Raw genomic sequence first — 18988 nt, forward strand, 5'->3', positions numbered from 1 at the left:
CTGGCCTCGAACTCAGAAATCCACCTGCCTCTGCCTCCCAAGTGCTGGGATTAAAGGCATGCACCACCACCGCCCAGCTAACTTTACTTTTTTTATTTAATTGTTTTATTTAAAAAATTTTAGCAGGGCAGTGGTGGTGGTGCACACCTTTAATCCCAGCACCTGGGAGGAAGATTTCTGAGTTTGAGGCCAGCCTTGGTCTACAGAGTGAGTTCCAGGACAGCCACAACTGAGCCACATCCTCTACCCAGCTAACTTAATTTTAGAAGAAAAAAGGCCCTGCTGTGTTTGGGAGAAGGACTCAGTATTCAGCACCTCTCTGTGCCTATCCCACAGTGCCTGGCTGCCTGTGCTTCTAACTCTAAGCCCCATAGCAGGTAAGTTGCCAGGCATACTCAGATGTCAGGACAACTAGCTTAAAGAACTGTGTTCAGCAGACTGTGGCTGCTCATTTTAGAAGATAACTGAGGGCAGTGTATCCTGGGACAGGCTGCGTCGGAGTCTCCTGGCTTTAAAAGGATGAGGCTGCCTAGCTCAGTTGACTTGAATTTGATCCCTGGAACCCACTGTGGGACTTGTGCTCATGTACACTACCACTCCCATATACACTTGCACACACAAGCACACACAGACACACACACTAACCATATGATAAGCTAGTTGACAAAGGCTTGTAACAGTTGCCACACCATCCTCTTTTGCAGATTACCTTGTAGCTGTGGATAAATGGCTGGCAGTCCTTCTGCCCAAGATGAAGCCCCTGCTCTACCAGAACGGAGGACCAATTATAACCGTGCAGGTACCTGGAGCTGAGCTGTGTGTGGAAGGAGGGAGAGACGGGGGCGCAACCATCCATCAACGTTATGTAAATGACAACTGGCACCTGGCTGCAGTACTGAAAATGACACTTTTATTGTAACTGAATGTGGGGAAAGGGTTAACCTGTCTTCTTTCTCTTCTCTTCCCCTGGCCCCCTGTCTCTCTGTCTCTGTCTCTCTGTCTCCTCTATTCCTCTTTCTGTCTCTGTCTTTCTCTGTCTCTGTCTCTCTCTCTCGTTCTCCTTCAGTTCGGGTCTCATGCATCTCAGGCTGATGGTGAATTCTGTACCTGAGGAAAACTTGGAACTTTTGCTTCTTCTGTCTTACCTCTACAGTGTCCACATGACAGGGTGCACCACACACCTGTCTTACGTGGTGCTGAGGATCAGACCTAAGACCTTGAGCACACAGTCAGTCTACCAGCCGAGCTACACCCACAGCCCAGGACCCATGTCCAGAATCACGTACATTTTATGTCCTTAGCTACCACTGAACCCAAAAAAATTCCAGGACAGTATTAGAACTAGAAAAACAATCAACTTTAGTGTCTGTAAAATGCTTCTGTGGAACGTGAAGCCCGGTTCAGTGAGCAACGGCAGAGCATATTTTTATGGAAAGGAGCAAAGTTGTGTGAGCTGCCTGGGCCCTGAGATATCAAATGGAGTGTGTTTTTCTCTGAGGACTGTGGTTCAGAGTCCTGATCATGGGCTGCTATCGGGAAGATACCTGATGGAGTGGGGGTGTGGCCATTGGGTGTAGGTGAGGTGAGGTGATGAACCGGCTGAGTGGGTCAGGGATTCTCGCTTTGAGGGGCCAGGTGACTGCTCATTGAGGAATGTAGCTCCTGACCCCTGAGTGCCCCTTATCTCTCATTCAAGCAGAGCATGTACAAGAGGCCACAGCTTCCTGTGTGAAGCCAGGGAGTCTGAAAGTCGAGCAAGTCTTTTCTCTGCACAGCTGGATCATCTCTGTGTATCCATGTGCACATGCACGTATGTGTGTGCACGTGCACGTGTGTCCGTGAAGCTTGTCTGTGGAGGCCAGAGGAGGATATCTGTTCAGTCACTGTTTACCCAATTCCCTTGAGATGGGGTCATCCCTGAACCTGCATTTATTATGATTGACTGATAAAAATCTCTGGTTTGGCTTTTGAGACAGGATCTTAGGTAGCCCAGGCTGGCCTCAAACTCCCAATCCTTCCCTCTTTTGCCTCCCCAGTGCTGGAATTTTAAGTGTACCTCCATGTCCTATATTTGATCACAGGTTTGTTTGTTTGTTTGTTTGTTTGTTTTTCCAGAGCTGAGGACTGAACCCAGGGCCTTGCACTTGCTAGGCAAGCTCTCTACCACTGAGCTAAATCCCCAACCCCTGATCACAGTTTTTATAAAGTTTTCTTTAACCAAAGATACTGAAAAGTCGTGAGCCAAAAATGTGACCCCCCGGGATGCGGTCAGGACTGAAAGCAAGCATCAGGCAAGTGGGTCTCACCTAAGCCCAGGTCAAAGGAAGGAGACCCACGGGGCCTGTCGATGGTTCAGTGGGTGAGAAAACCTACTGCCCAGGCAGGAGGACTAGAGTTCAAACCCTCAGGCCCCATGTGAAAAGCCAGGAATGTCTACATGCAAATGTGACCTCAGTACTGGGGTAGGGCAGTGGGACAGGAGGGTCCACCTGCCTCCAGGGTCCACCTCCCTCCGGGATTAAAAGCGTGCACCAACACTGCCAGGCTAAATCAATTTTTTTTTTAAACCAAGAAATAAAAGACCTTCTATTTTAACCCTGCAGAAGACCGCAAACCTGCATACCCTGGGGAATGTTTCTTCTCCTGTCCATCTTGGGCACTGCTCCTACCAGGTGACTCTGCTCTCCGCCTGGTCTCCCTCCTCTCCAGCTAATGTCACTCAAACCTCAGAAGCCAGAAGCGAAGTGTGCCGTATTCCAGGTGTTTTCTGGAAGGCGTTTTTGTCTCTCTTTTTCTCTTCCCTTTTGCAGTTTAGGTGATGTGACCTGTTTCCTATGTGGTATTGTCACCTCACTTCCCTGTCAAAGTTCTTGTCTCATGCGTACAGTTTGGATATCATCTACAGATCTTTGTACATACTTGGATGTTTCTCTCCTTGTCTTTCTGTTTGTTTGTTGCTTTAAGGCATAGTTACCCTGTGTAGCCCAGACTGGCCTCAGACCCTGTCTGTGGTCCTCCTGCCTCCCTGGTACTGGAACTATTGAGTGTGGCCCACCATGCCAGGTCCCACCAGCCTCTAATTCAAAGTGTATCTGAGGTTGACCTTGAACTCCTGATTCTCCCACCTTTGCTTCCCAAGTTCTGAGCTGGCAGATGCGCTCCTGTGCCTGGTGTATGCAAGGTTGGGAATCCATACTGGGCCTTTTGTATGCTACTTAAGCAAGCACTCTACCAACGGGGCTACTTCCCAAATCCCACCCCACTAACATTTTAAAGACAGGGTCTCACTGAACCTAGGGCTTGCTGAGTGACTAGACTGGCGGCTGATCAGCGAGTCCCTGGTCCACCCGTCTCCTCCTCTCAGCGCCATGGTTACCGACAATGTGCCACCATGGGTGCTGGGATGCCAACTCGGGTCTTCACCCACTTGATCTTAACCAAGAGGCTGAGACCCAATTCCAGTCATGGCTCCAGCCCCTTTTGCTGCCCTCTGACAAAGGTGTTTGCTTGTCGACTAAGCTAAGCTAGCCTTGGGCTTTCAGTGGCCTCCTGCTCCTGCCTGTTGAGGGCTGGAGTGGCAGCCATACCCCACCAGTTGCTTTTGTCTGTCTCTTCAGCCAGCTCAAGAGGCAGTGAGGTCTTCACCCAGAGCTTGACCTTGGCCCTTCTCAGGGGAGCCCAGGGACATTGAGGAGCAGAGGTTGTGTCTGTAACCAGGGTGAAGAGGGTTGTGTCTCCACCCCAGCCTGAGGACAACAAGGCTCTTCTCCCTTTGGTCTTCCAGATCAGGGACACCAAACTTGCCCCAAATACGCAAATGTTTAATTTCAGGAGAGATAAGGCAAGCCAGGGCACAGAGGATGGGTCTCACATGAAGTGTTAATCTCGGTTTTTAACCTAAAAATGATGTAAAACTAGTCAGTCATGCTGCTTCAGGCCTGTCAACCCAGCTCCCAGAAGGCTGATACAGGAGGGCTGCCGTGAGTTCAGGGCCAGCCTGGGCTAGTGAGTTCTATGCTGAGCTATAGTGTGAAAGCACTGTCTCAAACCAACAGCAACAGCAAATAAAGTTGACAGCACCCCCTTTGTTTCTGGGGCGGGGGGGGGGGAGGGGTCGCTCTCTGGACTGAGTGTTCCCAGGTTCCTTGGGTCTTTTTCAGAAACCGGAAGAACCACACGCAGGCTGTCGTGACAGGAGGTGTGCGGAAGCAGAGCCGTAGCAAAGAGTGTGTGTCTCTAACCAGTGCTGCCAGAGAAGAGCGGCCTCTTGACTTAGGGCTGTGGCTCCCAGCCTGTGGGTCGAACAACCCTGTCTCAGGGCTCGCCTAAGACCATAGAAGAACACAGATACCTACACTGCCATTCATGGTAGTAGCAAAGCTACACAGTTAGGAAATAGCGACGAAATAGTTTTATGACTCGAGGTCACCACAACACGAGGAACTTTATTAAAGGGTCAAAGCATCGGGAAGGTTGAGAACCCCTGAGTTAGCGTAAAGCTCTTTAGTGCCTGGGTTCTCTATCTCAGCCAGGGTTACGATTGCTGTGATAAAAACGAGGACCAAAAGAACTTGGGGGAGGAAAGGGGCTATTTAGCTTATGCTTCATCATTGTAGAGAGGCAGGACAGGAACTCAAGCAGGGCAGGGACCTGGAAGCAGGCGCTGATGGTGTAGAGGCTATGGACAGGATGCTGCTTGATGGCTTGCTCATCTCCCTTACTTATAGAACCCAGGACCACGAGCTCAGGAATGGCTCCACCCACCTAGGCTGGGCCCTCCCCCATCAATCACTAATTAAGAAAATCCCCCGCAAGCTGGCCTGCAATCTGATTTTAGGGAGGTATTTTCTCAATTGATGCTGCCTCTTCTCTGATGACTATAGCCAACACAGCCTCCTTTTTGGAAAGGGTAGCCAGAGTGGGGTGGCTAGTTACTAAGGGGTATACTGTGGGTGTTGGTGGGCCTCTGGGTGTTTTCCTGTGTGTGTGTGTATTGCACACACGTGGCAGTCAGAGGACAAGGCTTGGGATTGGGTTCATTCCGTACTCCAGGCTAGCTTGCACAGGAGCCCCTGGGAGAGTCTCCTGTCTCTGCTGGTCTCTTCCGTATTCCCACCCCCATCCCTCCACAGGAGCATGGAGGTAATAGATGTGCGCTAGCCACCACATCCATCTTTTTATGTGTGTTCCGGCGTCGAGCTTGGGGTGTCGGTCATGTGCAGCTTGCGGCGCCTTTACCCACCAAGTCATCTCCCCCTGTTTTGATTGGTAGATTTGAGATATGCAAACTTTTCTCTACTGTATATGTATTTTCCCACGATGCTGTTAACCATGTGTACATCCAATTATGTGTAGGCATAAGATTTCAGATAAGGGATTCTCTCAAGAGGGCACAGTTGGCTTTATTGTGCATGCACGCCAGACCAGTTCAGACTGGATCTGGGGTATGTTTCCAGAAATTGGTAAGGTTGTGTTGGCATCTGCTGATCTCTGGTTCTCCTTTCTAAACACACAGGTTGAGAATGAGTACGGGTCCTACTTTGCCTGTGATTACGACTACCTACGCTTCCTGGCTCACCGCTTCCGCTACCATCTGGGTGATGACGTCATTCTCTTCACCACTGACGGAGCAAGTGAAAAAATGCTGAAGTGTGGGACCCTGCAGGACCTGTACGCCACAGTGGATTTTGGAACAGGTCGGTGTGTGTGGCATCTAGAAAACGCTGTTGAATAATTGGTTTTTTACTCAGTCACTCTCAGCACAGCTATTGCAGAACGAGTGAGGTGTCTCAGAGTTTCCTCTATCAGGTGGGCTAGTGAGCTTAGCGTGACTGTAACAAAATACCTGAGGGAGTCAACTCCTAAAGAGGGAAGGCTTTGCTTTAGCCCACAGTTGTGGCTTCAATCCACCATCTGTTTGTCCTGTAATAGAGAGAATCTTTCTGGGAGCATATAATGAAAGGAGACCCATTTACCTCATGGCCTGAGACCCTCAAAGAGGGAGAGATGAGACTGCCACCCTCTCTTTCAGGGACATGTGCCCAGTGACCCAAAGTCTACTGAGCTCTGTCCACCCCACCCAACTCTGTTTGAGACAGGATTTTTTTTGTAGTTTAGGCTGGCTGCTTATTCATGGTCTAGCCAAGGATGGCCTGAAGCTCTGGGTCCCCTTACTTCCATCTCCCAAGGGCCGGGGTTCTAGATGTGTGCGACCCCCACCCTCGGCTTCTTTGTACTATTCTTCCACTTACAAGAGTCAAGTGACGGGTTGGCAAGATGGCTCAGTGACTGAGGGTGATTGCCACCGAGTGTGATGATCTGAGAGTGATTCCTAGGACCCACAGAGTGGGAGGAGAGAGGTGACACCTACAGATTGTCCTCTGACCACCAAGAGCATTGCGTGACATGTGCACAGGCACACAAGTACACGTGTGTACACATGCATGTATACATACACACAAAATTACCAAATAAAAATGTAATGAAAAAACAGATTCAGCCGAGAGATTAGAGCATACCTGCAATCCCAGAATTTAGGATACAAGGGGAGGAGGACCTCTGAGTTCAAGGCCAGCCTGGTCAGTGGAGAAAGTACCAGAACAGCCAGGGCTGTGCAGAGTAACCATCTTTTTTTTTGGGGGGGGGGCATTCGAGACAGGGTTTCTTTGTATAGCCCTGGCTGTCCTGAACTCACTCTGTAGACCAGGCTGGCCTCTAACTCAGAAATCCGCCTGCCTCTGCCTCCCAAGTGCTGGGATTAAAGGCGTGTGCCACCACTGCCCAGCTTAAAATATTTTTTTTACGTGAATGTTCAATGTGAGTCTTGACAGTAGTAGCAAGTTCCAGGCTAAGGCTATGTGAGACCCTCACTTAAAAAATGCTTTTTCCAGGGCATAGTGGTGCATAATTATAACCCCAGTACTGTAGATACACGGAGGCAGGAGGATTGCTTTGACTTAGAGGCCAGCCGGAACTCTAATATACTACTTAATGCATTCTAGACTAGGAAGACTACATACTAATACCCTATTTTGAAAGATTCACAAACAAGGGAGCTGGAGAGATGGCTCAGAGGTTAAGAGCATCTGCTGCTCTTGCTGAGGACCTGAGTTCAGGCCCCAGCACCCACAGGGAGGCTCATAGCCATTTGGAATTCTAGTCTGTCTTAGTGAGGGTCTTACTGCTGTGAACAGACACCATGACCAAGGCAAGCCTTATGAGGACAACATTTAATTGGGGCTGGCTTACGGGTTCCGAGGTTCAGTCCATTATCATCGAGGCAAGAACATGGCAGCATCCAGGCAGGCATGGTGCAGGAAGAGCTGAGAGTTCTCCATCTTCATCTGAAGGCTGCTAGTGGAAGACTGACTTCCAGACAGCTAGGATGAGGGTCTTAAGGCCACACCCACAGTGACACACCTACCCCAACAGGGCCACACCTTCTAATGATGCCACTCCCTGGGCTGAGCATATACAAACCATCACACAGTCCCACAGAATCTGACACCGTCTTCCGGCCTTGGCAGGCACTGGATGCGTGTAGTACACAGACGCACCCTCTGGCATACGCATGTACACATAAAATAAATTTTAAAATAAATTTTAAAAGTTTTATGAAGAGGGTGCACACAGAAATAGGAGGGAGGGAGGGAGGAGAGGAGGGAGGGAGAGAGAGAGGGAGGCAGAGGTTCAGAACGGCAGTTTGAATGGCTGAGGTCTACAGATTATCCTCCAATGTTGGTCATTCACCAGAGGACACAGTTAGAGTGGCCTTGTCTCCCTGTGTCTGTTAGTTAGCTGGTAGGTATCTGTGGCTGTCCCGTGTGGGCAGTGCTGTGGAGTGACGGGGGAGGTCTCTAGAACAGACTGGTCCTGGAGAGGAACAGCTAGTTCAGCCTCTGGCTGAAGGCAGACATGGGGTCAGGGGGACAGCTTAGAAGGCAGAGCTATGAGCTCCTCAGGCCTGCATTCAAACAAAACCATGGGGGCCTGCTCAGGGAGACCGCTGTGTGGTGTGGTCCCCGTACGTTGCTCACACGGGTCACCCTAGGGCAATTCATAGCTATTGCTTGGGCCTTTGGGCCTTGAAACTCCAGTGGATCAGGAAAAGGTTTATGATATACATGCCTAGAAATTACGAAGGGAAAAGGAGAGAGAGTGGGGGAAGGCAGGGGACTATCTTGCTCCATTTAAGCTGTTATTATTACTATTGTTGTTGACTCCAGGGCTGTAGACTACAGGGCTGTAGTGTAGGCTGGCCTGAGTCTGTGTGTACAGGGGACTGGGCCCAGGGTCTTGTGCATGCTACCAGCTGAGCTACATGTCTATACTCTCAGCACTCTGAAGACTGAGGCAGGAGGATAACTGAGTTTGAGGTCAGTCTGGGTTGCATGGTAAATTCCATGCCAGTCAGAGCTGCATGGTGAGACCCTGTCTCGGGAAAAACTAAAAGACATAAACAAAAACCGCCTGCCCTGCTCACCGTTCTGGGTGCTCCAAAGCCCAAGATCAGGGTCCCCTCAAGTGCAGGGCTGAGTTTGGATCTCTCCTTCAACTCAGTTTCCTGATGAGTCCTTGTGTGGCAGAAAGGGGTGAGGGCCCTCTTCCGGTATAAGGCATTAAATGCCATTAATTCATAACAGGGGAATAGGAGGGCCTGGCTAAGTCACTTCCTGAAAACATATCTTTAAGACAAAGTTTTTTCGTGTATTTCTTTTTACTGGAGGAGGGTGCTCAAGAACGTGTGTAGAGGTCAGGGGATAACTACGGGAGTCATTTTCCTCGTTGTTCCATGACATTCCTGGGGATTGAACTCAGGTTATCAGCCTTGGTGGCAAGCGCCTTTTCCCTCTGAGCCCTCTTGCCGGCCCTCGACTTCTCTGACACTCCTATTTGGGGTTATCGTCCACCTTTTGAATTCCCTACCAGTGACCTCAGCAGGCTGGTTAGCTCCTTATGCCTGTGACGGACTCTTCTTCTCTTTCTTGAAATTTCTAGGCAACAATATCACACAAGCTTTCCTGGTCCAGAGGAAGTTTGAACCCAAAGGACCTTTGGTAAGAACTGGGGGTGTGGGGAAGAGACTGAGCTTGTACTCAGCTCTTCCCAGAGGAGGAGGCAGGCTGCAGAAGACAATGGGGCCATCTTTGGTGGTTTATTTTTTATTTTTGGCTCTGGGATCAGCAGCTGATGGGACTGGGGCGGAAGGGAACATAGCCCTTCCTGACTCCTGAGTGACAGCTGGATTGGTGCTCCAGTTTGGACACTAAAGCTCTTCACTCGAGTGAAGGAGATGCAGAGAACCAGGACTGGCCAGGACTGTCTTCGGCTCTCTTGGGTTTTTGGGTTTTTTTGTTTTCCTTTTCTCTCCTCTCTCCCCACTGGATCTCAGGCAGCCCCGAGGCTCAGAACTCGGTGTGTAATGGAGGCTTAGACTCCTGAGACTCCTGCTTCCGATTCTCAGCCTCTGGGACTAAGTGTGCACTGCCACACCCAGCTTTACGTGGTAACTCGCACCCAGACGCTTTCTGCACCCGAAGGCTGGTGCTCTGACTGAGCTACCTCTCCAGGGAGCAAATGCCAGTTGCTCTGACCTGAGGAGCCTAGACATGGCTGGGCCAGGATCTGGTTCACATGTGTATTCTTTTTTTATTTTTTATTTTTTATTTATTATTTATTATATTTAAGTACACTGTAGCTGTCTTCAGACACTCCAGAAGACAGAGTCAGATCTCGTTACAGATGGTTGTGAGCCACCATGTGGTTGCTGGGATTTGAACTCCGGACCTTCCGAAGAGCAGTCGGGTACTCTTACCCACTGAGCCATCTCACCAGCCCGTACATGTGTATTCTTTAAGGTTTATTTTATTACTACTATTATGGTGGTGGTGATGATGATGATGTCTGTGTACAATGCACATGTGTGGGTGCTCTCTGAGACCAAAATGGCATGTAGGATCCCATGGAGCTGCCTGATGTGGGGTGCTAAGAACTGAAATCCAGTTCTCTAGAAGAACAGCAGGTACTTTTGGGGGGCGGGCGGGGGGTTGCTGGGGGGAGGTTCAAGACAGGATTTCTTTGTGTGTATCCCTGGCTGTTATAGAGCTCGATCTGTAGACCAGGCTGGTCTTGAACTCACAGAGATCTTCTTGTCTTTACCTCAAGGGCTGGGATAAAAGGCGTGGTCACCACATGCTCAGCGGATGGCTTTTAACCTCCAAGCAGCTTCTGTAGCTGAGAGACTTGTTTCTTAACTCTGCAAGCTTCTGCACCCCTGCCCCCACCCCGCCCTGCTCTTGATGCTCTGGTTGAAATGTGGAATTCATTCTGCTGGGCCTGGGACTGTTCCCGGAGCGAAGCAACCAGGAAGCGGCAAGGTTGCAGTTTTGATCAGCAGCTCTGCTGAGCCTGCTGGCTTGCTGGGAGAAGAGGCCAGGGCTGCCTGGACCTCTGTCAGGCCTGCATTCGCAGCTCTTCCCTCCAGGTTGCTGCAACAAGCCTTGTTTGAAAAAAAAAAAAAAAAAAAGCTCTGCTGCTGGAGCTCTGCAGAGCCTGCTCAGGCAGGTGGAGCCATTTCCTGGAACCTCTCCAGGTTCCCTTTCTCTATTCTGACTTTGAACTGATGTTAAGTTGCTTCTGGGCCAGCAGGTCTCAAGATCAGTATTCACACAAAAAGGGTGAATTGTGCGTAATGGATAAATGTGGGGCTAGTTGTTTGTTGTTGTTGCTGTTGTTGTTAATGGTATAAGGTGTTACAGAGAGCCCACCAGATCTTACCGGAGATGACCACTTAGACACAGTTTATACCCAGTTGAAAGTCTTTGTTCTAGCTAGCTGGGACTACACTCAGGTTTTGGTGACCTCAGTGTAGCCCTGAGAATTTAGACCAAGGGGCTTTTAAAAGAAAAAAACAAAACATATCTGTTCTCTCAGCAGCTTCAGGGGAGGATTGCTCAAGCAAGCAGTTTAACAGAAGCCAGGAAAATTTAGCTGGGGCATCTGAACCTCAGGGCCTAGAATAGAATTGGATACTTTTCCACTGGATTCTTCATCAAAAAGATTAAATACTGGTTAAAACCAAAACAGCCTCATCAAGAATACAAGATGGGCGCCGGGTGTGGTGGTGCGCACCTTTAATCCTAGCACTCGGGAAGCAGAGGCAGGCGGATTTCTGAGTTCGAGGCCAGCCTGGTCTACAAAGTGAGTTCCAGGACAGCCAGGGCTATACAGAGAAACCCTATCTCAAAAAACTAAAAAAAAAAAAAAAAAGAATACAAGATGGGCCAAGCAGTGGTGCACACCTTTAACCCCAGTACTTGGGAGGCATAGGTAGGCAGATCTCTGTGAGTTCCAGGCTAGCCTGGTCTCTAGAGCGAGATCCAGGTCTATAGAGTGCTGTACCCTCTGCACTGTCTTGCCCTGTCACCCAGGTATTGAATACACACAGTAGGCAATTTCTCTACCACTGAGCTACATCCCCAGCCCTTGGGTTTTTGTGTCTCATTTCCAGTACAGTCTTGCTAGGCAGCCTCCAGTTTCAGATTAACTACGCAGTCTAGACTGATGTTGAGCTCCGAATTCTTCTGCCTCAGCTTCCTAAGTGCTTAGATAATAGTTATGCGCCGCCATGCCTGACCGGAGCTACTAATTATGAAGATACCACCTTGCCTGACTAAATGTTTTGGTATTGGGGGGAAGGGGCAGGGAGTGTGGGACATTCCCAGCTGACAAAACTGACAAAGGTAAAACTTTTAGGAATCAGTTGTCCCAAAATACCCATGGAGAATCGGGTGTGAGGTACCCAAGTCCCTCCTGTAAGATGATTCGGTTCCTGTCCTTGGCATAATTCTTCTCTAGGTTGCTTGTTCCTGACCCAGTATAGATGCTATACTGAGAGTCATAGTCATTTATCATTCAGGTAATAATGACAGGGGTGGAGGAGTTATACATGTTCAGTACTGATGCAAAGTTTTTCTCAAAAAATATATTTTCTTTTAAAATATATGGTCTCATGTAGCCCAGGCTGGCCTCCAACTCACCACATAGCTAAAGAGTACCTTGAATTGATAATCCTCCTGCCTCTACCACCTGAGTCCTGGGATTACAGGTGGGCACCGGCCACGCCTAGTTATCACAGGGCTGGGGATGGAGCCCAGGGCTTCAGTCACTCAGGGCGAGCATTCTACCAGTTGAACCACACCCCAGATATTTCTGATTGTTAATAGGTTGGGTCTACCATGCAGAACCCATGGATTTGGAGGGTTGACTGTAGTAGTAGTAGTATGTAAGATGAAATGTCACTATTGGTGGACACTCCAGAGACCCAGTATAGATACTGTTGTAATTGGAGGTCCTCATGGGACCCTCCCTGCATTACAGGGACACCTCAGCATCAACTCAGGGTTGTAAGTGTCTCCTAAGCACCACCCCTTTCCCCTTTCAGATCAATTCCGAGTTCTATACTGGCTGGCTAGACCACTGGGGTAAACCCCATTCCACAGTGAAGACTAAAACACTGGCTACCTCCCTTTATGACCTGCTTGCCCGTGGGGCCAACGTGAACTTGTGAGTACCCAGTACTGGGAGAGGGAGCCCTGTGGCTGTGGCTCACAATGAAGTATGTGTGTTCTCTTGTTTCTCTGTAGGTACATGTTTATAGGTGGGACCAATTTTGCCTATTGGAATGGTAAGATCTGTTTCACATCCGTTGGTAAAAGCTTATCCTGTTTCCAGTGTATGATTTGGGAGATGGTGTATCTACTGGCCAATTTTTATTTTCTGTTTTCATTTGTCTTCTAAATTTTCTAACGTACAAGAATCACCCATCTAAAGCCAGGCGTGGTGGTGCACGCCTTTAATCCCAATACTTGGGAGGCAGAGGCAGGCAGACTTCTGAGTTCAAGGCCAGCCTGGTCTACAGAGTGAGTTCCAGGACAGTCAGGGCTACACAGAGAAACCCTGTATCAAACAAAACAAAACAAACAACAACAAAAATCACCCATCTAGTCATTTGAGTGTGAAACCTTAAGGGCCGTAGTCTGATCATTTAAGGGTCTTATTTTTAAGCCAGTCTGCCTGGCAGTCTAGTGTGGCGGGGTGTGTGTTTACATACTCCGCTTTGGTCTTTCTGTATATTGTGCAGGGGCAGGTATACATGTGTATCTGTGGGTGTGCGTGCATGTGGAAGCCAGGGACAGCCTCCAGTGTCGTCGGTCCTTGGACACCAGCCACCTTTTTCTGTTTTTTTTGTCTTGTTTTGTTTTTTTTAAACAAGATCTTTCACAGACCTGGATCTTACCAAGTAGACTGAGCTGGCCACTGAGCCAAGGGAGCCATCTGTCTCCGCCTCCCCTGATCTGTCTGCCTGCCTGTCTGACTCTCATTTTACATGTATTTACTTACGTGTATGTGGGGTTCAAAGAACGACCCTAAGGAATTGATCCTCTTCCCCCGCCCTGTGGGTGCTGGGGGTTGAGCTCAGATGGTTGGGCCTGGTGGCACAGATATTTACCACTGAGCCATCGCTCCACTCCCATTTTAATTGTCTTTTTTTTTTAAAGATTTATTTATTATTAAGTAAGTACGCTGTAGCTGTCTTCAGAAACTCCATAAGAGGAGATCAGATCTCAATACGGATGGGTGTGAGCCACCATGTGGTTGCTGGGATTTGAACTCGGGACCTTCAGAAGAGCGGTCAGTACTCTTAACTGCTGAGCCATCTCTCCAGCCCCTGTTTGTCTTTTAAAAAAAAAAAAATCATAAAACTGACAGTGTTAAGTATTCTAAACACTTTTAAAGTTGAACAGTCCTTACCCCCTACTTCTGGAACATTCTCCCACCCTCCAGAAAGAAGCTGCACATTCCACACTGACTCCCCTCTCCTCCTCACGGCCCCTGGAGGTCACTAAGCTCTTCCATTCGGCCAGGGGCTCTCCTGCTCTGGATATTGCTTATAAACAGAGCCATATAATATCGAGGTGATTAATTAATTACAAGTAATCTGATGTCTTTGATTTAGCCTAATATGTTCAAGGCTCATCCATGTTCTTTTGTGTATTAATGCTTTATTTTTGTCACTAAATAATATTCTAGGGTTGGGGGTATGGTTCAGTTGCTAGGCACAAGGCCCTGGGTTTGAGCCCCATGCACAGCCTCCACATGGTGGGTGGTATGCATTTCTAATGCCAGCACATGGGAGGAAGAGGTGAATGGTCGTTTTCAGGCGGCACAAGTGGGTGGGAGGCCACTCGTGACAGTCTTTCAAAAAATAAAGAAAGCGAAGGCTGAGTCAGATGTGGTGGTGGTAACCCATAATCCCAGCATTTGGAAGGTAGAGGTAGAATTACTACAGGTTTGAGGCTAGCCTGATCTACATAGTGAGTCCTGGGCCAGCCAGGGTTACATAGGGAGATTCTGTCTCAAAACAAAACAATAAGTAAATAAATAAATAATAGAATTTTATTTTTTTAAAAAGGATTTATTTATTTATTTTATGTGAGTACACTGTAGCTGTCTTCAGACACACCAGATGAGGGCATCAGATCCCGTGACAGATGGTTGTGAGCCACCATGTGGTTGCTGGGAATTGAACTCAGGACCTCTAGAAGAGCAGTCACATGCCTTAAGTAGGGACTCTTCCCCCGTGGTGCTGATAACTTGCTGTGCAAACACATCGACCTGAGTTTGAGCCCTGGAACCCACCAAAAAAAAAAACAAAAACAAAAAACAAAAAGGCTGGGTGTGGTGGCACACTTTAATCCAGCACTCAGGAGGCAGAGAGCTTTGAGACCAGCCTGGCCTGCAGAGCAAGTCTCGGGACAGCTAAGGCCCCACAGAGAAACCCTGTCTCAAAAACAAGCCGAACAAACAAAACAAAGGAAGGAAAGAAGGAAAGAAAAGCCAAGCCGTGCGTGGTGAGGTGAACTTCTGTAACCCTTGTGCTAGAAAGGGGAGACAGGCAGGCTTCTGGGGCTTGCTAGTCATTTGGTGTAGCTGTAGCTGAATTAGAAGCTCCAAGCACAACAACATTATGAACTAACCAGTACCCCGGAGCTCTTGACTCTAGCTGCATATGTATCAAAAGATGGCCTAGTNGGCCATCACTGGAAAGAGAGGCCCATTGGACACGCAAACTTTATATGCCCCAGTACAGGGGAACGCCAGGGCCAAAAAGTGGGAATGGGTGGGTAGGGGATTGGGGGGGAGGGTATGGGGGACTTTTGGGATAGCATTGGAAATGTAATTGAGGAAAATACGTAATAAAAAAAAGATATATATATATATATATAGAAGCTCCAAGCTAGTGAGATACCCTGTCTCCTAAACCAAATTGAGAGCCAATGAGATGGTCCAATGGCTAAAAGTTCTTGCTGCCCAGCCTGAAGACCTGATTTTGATCCTCAGAACCTACATGATGGAAGGAAAGGAAATGGCTCCTGAAACTGACCTTCCCATGAGTCCCGTGGCATATATGTGAACAAAATTAATTAACTCAGTTTTTTCATCCAGTCAAACCAAGATGGTAGCCAGAAGTTCTGGCTTTTATATGCATATGCACACACACACATGTGCCTCCGTGTGCAGGCTTACTCATATGTGCATGCATGTACTCTCACACACATAAAGAACTAGAAAAGTTGCACTTGTTTTTCCTGAACGCCACACACTGATCACCCCCCACCCCCTCGCCAGGCGTAGGCTGAGGACGCAGGGTCGGTCAGCACAGGCTGGTCTGCCTGTAAGGAGTGTGACGCTTACAGATGAGTCAAGTGAGAAGTCTGGAGTTGAACCACACAGAAGGTGAACTCCTTAGGTGAGGATGTGGTTTTTAATCTCGCTGTGTCTCATGGGAAGGAACGTATTTGAACCTGTGCGTCCGCCCAGGCAGGCAGACCTGGGGGAAAGCTGCCTCTGAGGACTAGGGAGTAGAGGATATTAATACAGCAGTCTGTTGGCTGAAGGTCTGGGTCTTCTAAGGTGAGATTCTGTGTGGAGCAGCAATGAGGACGTTAGCGCTGACCTGAAGCTCACTCATTGATATGTCAGCCCTCTGACAGCTGGTCCTCAGCCCGTCACTTGTGAACTTACCGCCAAGCACTGACGAATTGTTATGTTTGGAATCTCATTTACTTATAAATTTGAGCCGTCAGAGAACAGCTTCGTTCTCACGTGTGCATGGCAGAGGGCTGCTGAGTTAGAAGAGGAAGAAAACCTTGCAGGCTCACGGTTAGCTGCAGTAGTGTTGCTATCTCAAGGGCTGCAGGTGTCACCCTCTAGGTAGTGCCAGCTTAGCCTGCACGAGGCCCCAGTACTGCCAATCCAGGTTAGGTGATACACACCTGTGATTCTAGCACCTGAGAGAGACACCTGGGACCCCAGATACACACCTGCGATCCCAGATACACCTGTGACTCTCTGACATACACCTGGGACCCCAGATACACACCTGCGATCCTAGCACCTGAGAGACACACCTGTGATCCTGACACCTGAGAGGTAAGAGGCAGAAGATCAGAAGTCCATTATCGGCCTTGGATGCATAGCTTGTTTGAAGCTATCCTGGGCCTTGTCTGAAAGAAAGAAGAAAAGGGAAGAAAGACACCCTCTGCCCCCAACCCTCCCCCAATCCCTTACAGGGACCAGGTTCTAGGGCAAGACTCAAATTTTGTGCAGACTCCTCATGTGTCTCTCATGCATGGGTAACTTTCCAAAGGACTGGCCAAAAGGGAACCTAAACCTGTAAGTATCCACTTTGACAAGCTTAGAAGTTTCTGCACCATGAACAATAATTGCAAGGGAATTTTTTTTTTTTTTGGGTGCTTTTATGTACCCAGCCTTGAGTCTACTCATTGGTTTTGTCACAGGTCGCATTCTGGGAAGTTGTATTGATTCTGCTTCCCATTGCTGTGAGAAAAACCTAACAAAACCAAACCTGAGGAAGTGGTCAGGAGCTCGAAGCCGTTGGCCGAGTCATCTCTGCAGTCAGGAAAGGGCCGGAGATCAGTGCTGGTACTCGACTGGTTTTGTCTTTACAGTGGGACACCAGCCCATGGCATGGTAGCTTTTTCCCTATCTAGGTAGAGCCTCTCCTAGGTGCGCCTAAGTCCTGTCGAGTCAATAATATCAGCCAGCACAGAAAATGTTCCTTGGGTGTGTTCTCAGGGGCAGCACCGGTCACACAGAAACGACAGGGTGTAGAAGACAAGGTGATGTAACTGTGAATGAGGTGGGGGTGGGGGGAACATGTGATGTAACCGTGTGAGAGATGTCGGCGTGATTTAACTCTGTGAGAAAGTCGGTGGTGATGTAGCTCTGTGGGCAACTTCGGCCTATCCTAAGGAAATCTGGGGCAGGGGAGGCAGGGAAAAGTGGTTCTATGTCCCCAGACTGATTGGCTGTTAGATAAAGGCTTTCCCTGGAGGGATGTAAACCGAAAAAAAGCAGATCAGAGCACTGGCTGCTCTTCTAGAGGACCCAGGTTCGATTCCCAGTACCCACATCTGCAACCCTAGTCCCAGGAGATCTGACACACTCTTCCAGCCTCTGTGGATCACACATGGCGTGCAGACATATATGCCGGCGAAACACATATACACATAACATGCAAAATGAGGATGACCTTGAACTTCTAATCTTTCTGCTCCACCTCCAGGATGCTCAGTTACAGACATGGGCCAGCACATCCGGGGTCTGCTGTGCTGGGCAAGTGCTTGACCAACTGTAGAAATGCTATCCCCCCTCTGACCATTTGGGGCTTTAATGTGCCTTCCACTTCTCCTCACCCCAACATGAGCCCCTGAGCAATGACCTCAAGTGACTGATGACCTTTGCTGTCTTCCAGGTGCTAACACGCCCTATGAGCCACAGCCCACCAGCTATGACTACGACGCCCCACTGAGCGAGGCTGGGGACCTCACTAAGAAGTATTTTGCTCTTCGAGAAGTCATTCAGATGGTGGGTCCTTCGAACTCTCAGAGAGCTGGGCTTCTGGGGGGGCCTGCTGTGAACTCATGGCTCTGTGGATGGATTCCTTGCTTACGGAGGAGAAGGAGGGAGGCACAGGTTTTGGGTACAGTGTGCCTGGGGAAGACCCCATGAGTTTATCAGCAAGGCTCTAGGCTCTGCACCCTTCATCTGTGAGGCTGGGATTAGGGTTCCTAACCATACGACAGGGAGAGCAAAGGACATGTGTGAGCTATCCTGCGTGGTCTCTGACACTGGGCAGCAAGTAGAAGGCAGAAGATACGTCCTTGGGGTGGCTCGAATGTGTAGGGAGGAAAATTGATAGCCACCAGTGTGCAGAGCATCTGTGGTCTGTGCAGAGGGAGATGCTGTGCTCCACCTGGGGCAGTCGACTGCTGTTTCCTCTAGCTGGCTCGGGAGCGTCTCTGTTCTGCCAGCAGCCAGCCTTTGAAGCACCTAAAGTTCTCAGGTGGGGTTTCCTGTCTCTGTGGTGAATTGAAAAAAAAAAAAAAGCAAACCCACAATTTTTTTGCTCAGTCACCTGGTTTTGAAGTTTTCTGCCAATAAGTGGTAAAAGTTAGGTGTCGTGTAGTGTCAGTGTAAGCATGTGTTAAGATTTGTGTTCAGATATACTTTCATCTTTTGGGGGGAGGGGGCTTATGTTTTGAGACAGGGACTCTCTGTGTAGATGAGATTCCTTCCCACTTTGAACTCACAGAGATCTGCCTGCCTCTGTCTCCCGAGAGCTGTACACCACCACCTGGCATGTTATGGAAAAATAAACATGATATAAACCTAGTGGGGTGCATGCCTGCAACCCAGATCCGGAGGGAGCAAGAGGACCAGGAGTCAAGTCATCCTCAATTATATGATGGCTCAAGGCCTCAGCTACGTAGACGAAAGCAGAGAGGGGAGGAGGGGGGAAGAAAGAGAAACATATATTTTCACCTAAATTTCCTTTCTCTTTTTATTTGAACTCCTGACCTTTGGAAGAGCAGTCGGGTGCTCTTACCCACTGAGCCATCTC

At 48.9% G+C, this 18988-nt stretch overlaps 1 protein-coding gene across 1 annotated transcript in view; it reads left to right on the forward strand.

Annotated features, from left to right (window-relative positions):
- Glb1 (galactosidase beta 1) overlaps positions 1-18988 on the forward strand; it is a 71746-nt gene that overhangs the window by 20320 nt on the left and 32438 nt on the right. Inside the window, exons 5-10 of the mRNA XM_021172646.1 lie at positions 705-799; positions 5516-5696; positions 8998-9056; positions 12443-12564; positions 12645-12685; positions 17840-17952. Coding sequence (XP_021028305.1) covers positions 705-799; positions 5516-5696; positions 8998-9056; positions 12443-12564; positions 12645-12685; positions 17840-17952 — 611 coding nt within the window. The remainder of the gene's footprint in view (positions 1-704; positions 800-5515; positions 5697-8997; positions 9057-12442; positions 12565-12644; positions 12686-17839; positions 17953-18988) is intronic.

This window comes from Mus caroli, chromosome 9 (genome assembly GCF_900094665.2).
Source record: "Mus caroli chromosome 9, CAROLI_EIJ_v1.1, whole genome shotgun sequence".
In the NCBI taxonomy this organism is placed as follows: Eukaryota; Metazoa; Chordata; class Mammalia; order Rodentia; family Muridae; genus Mus; species Mus caroli.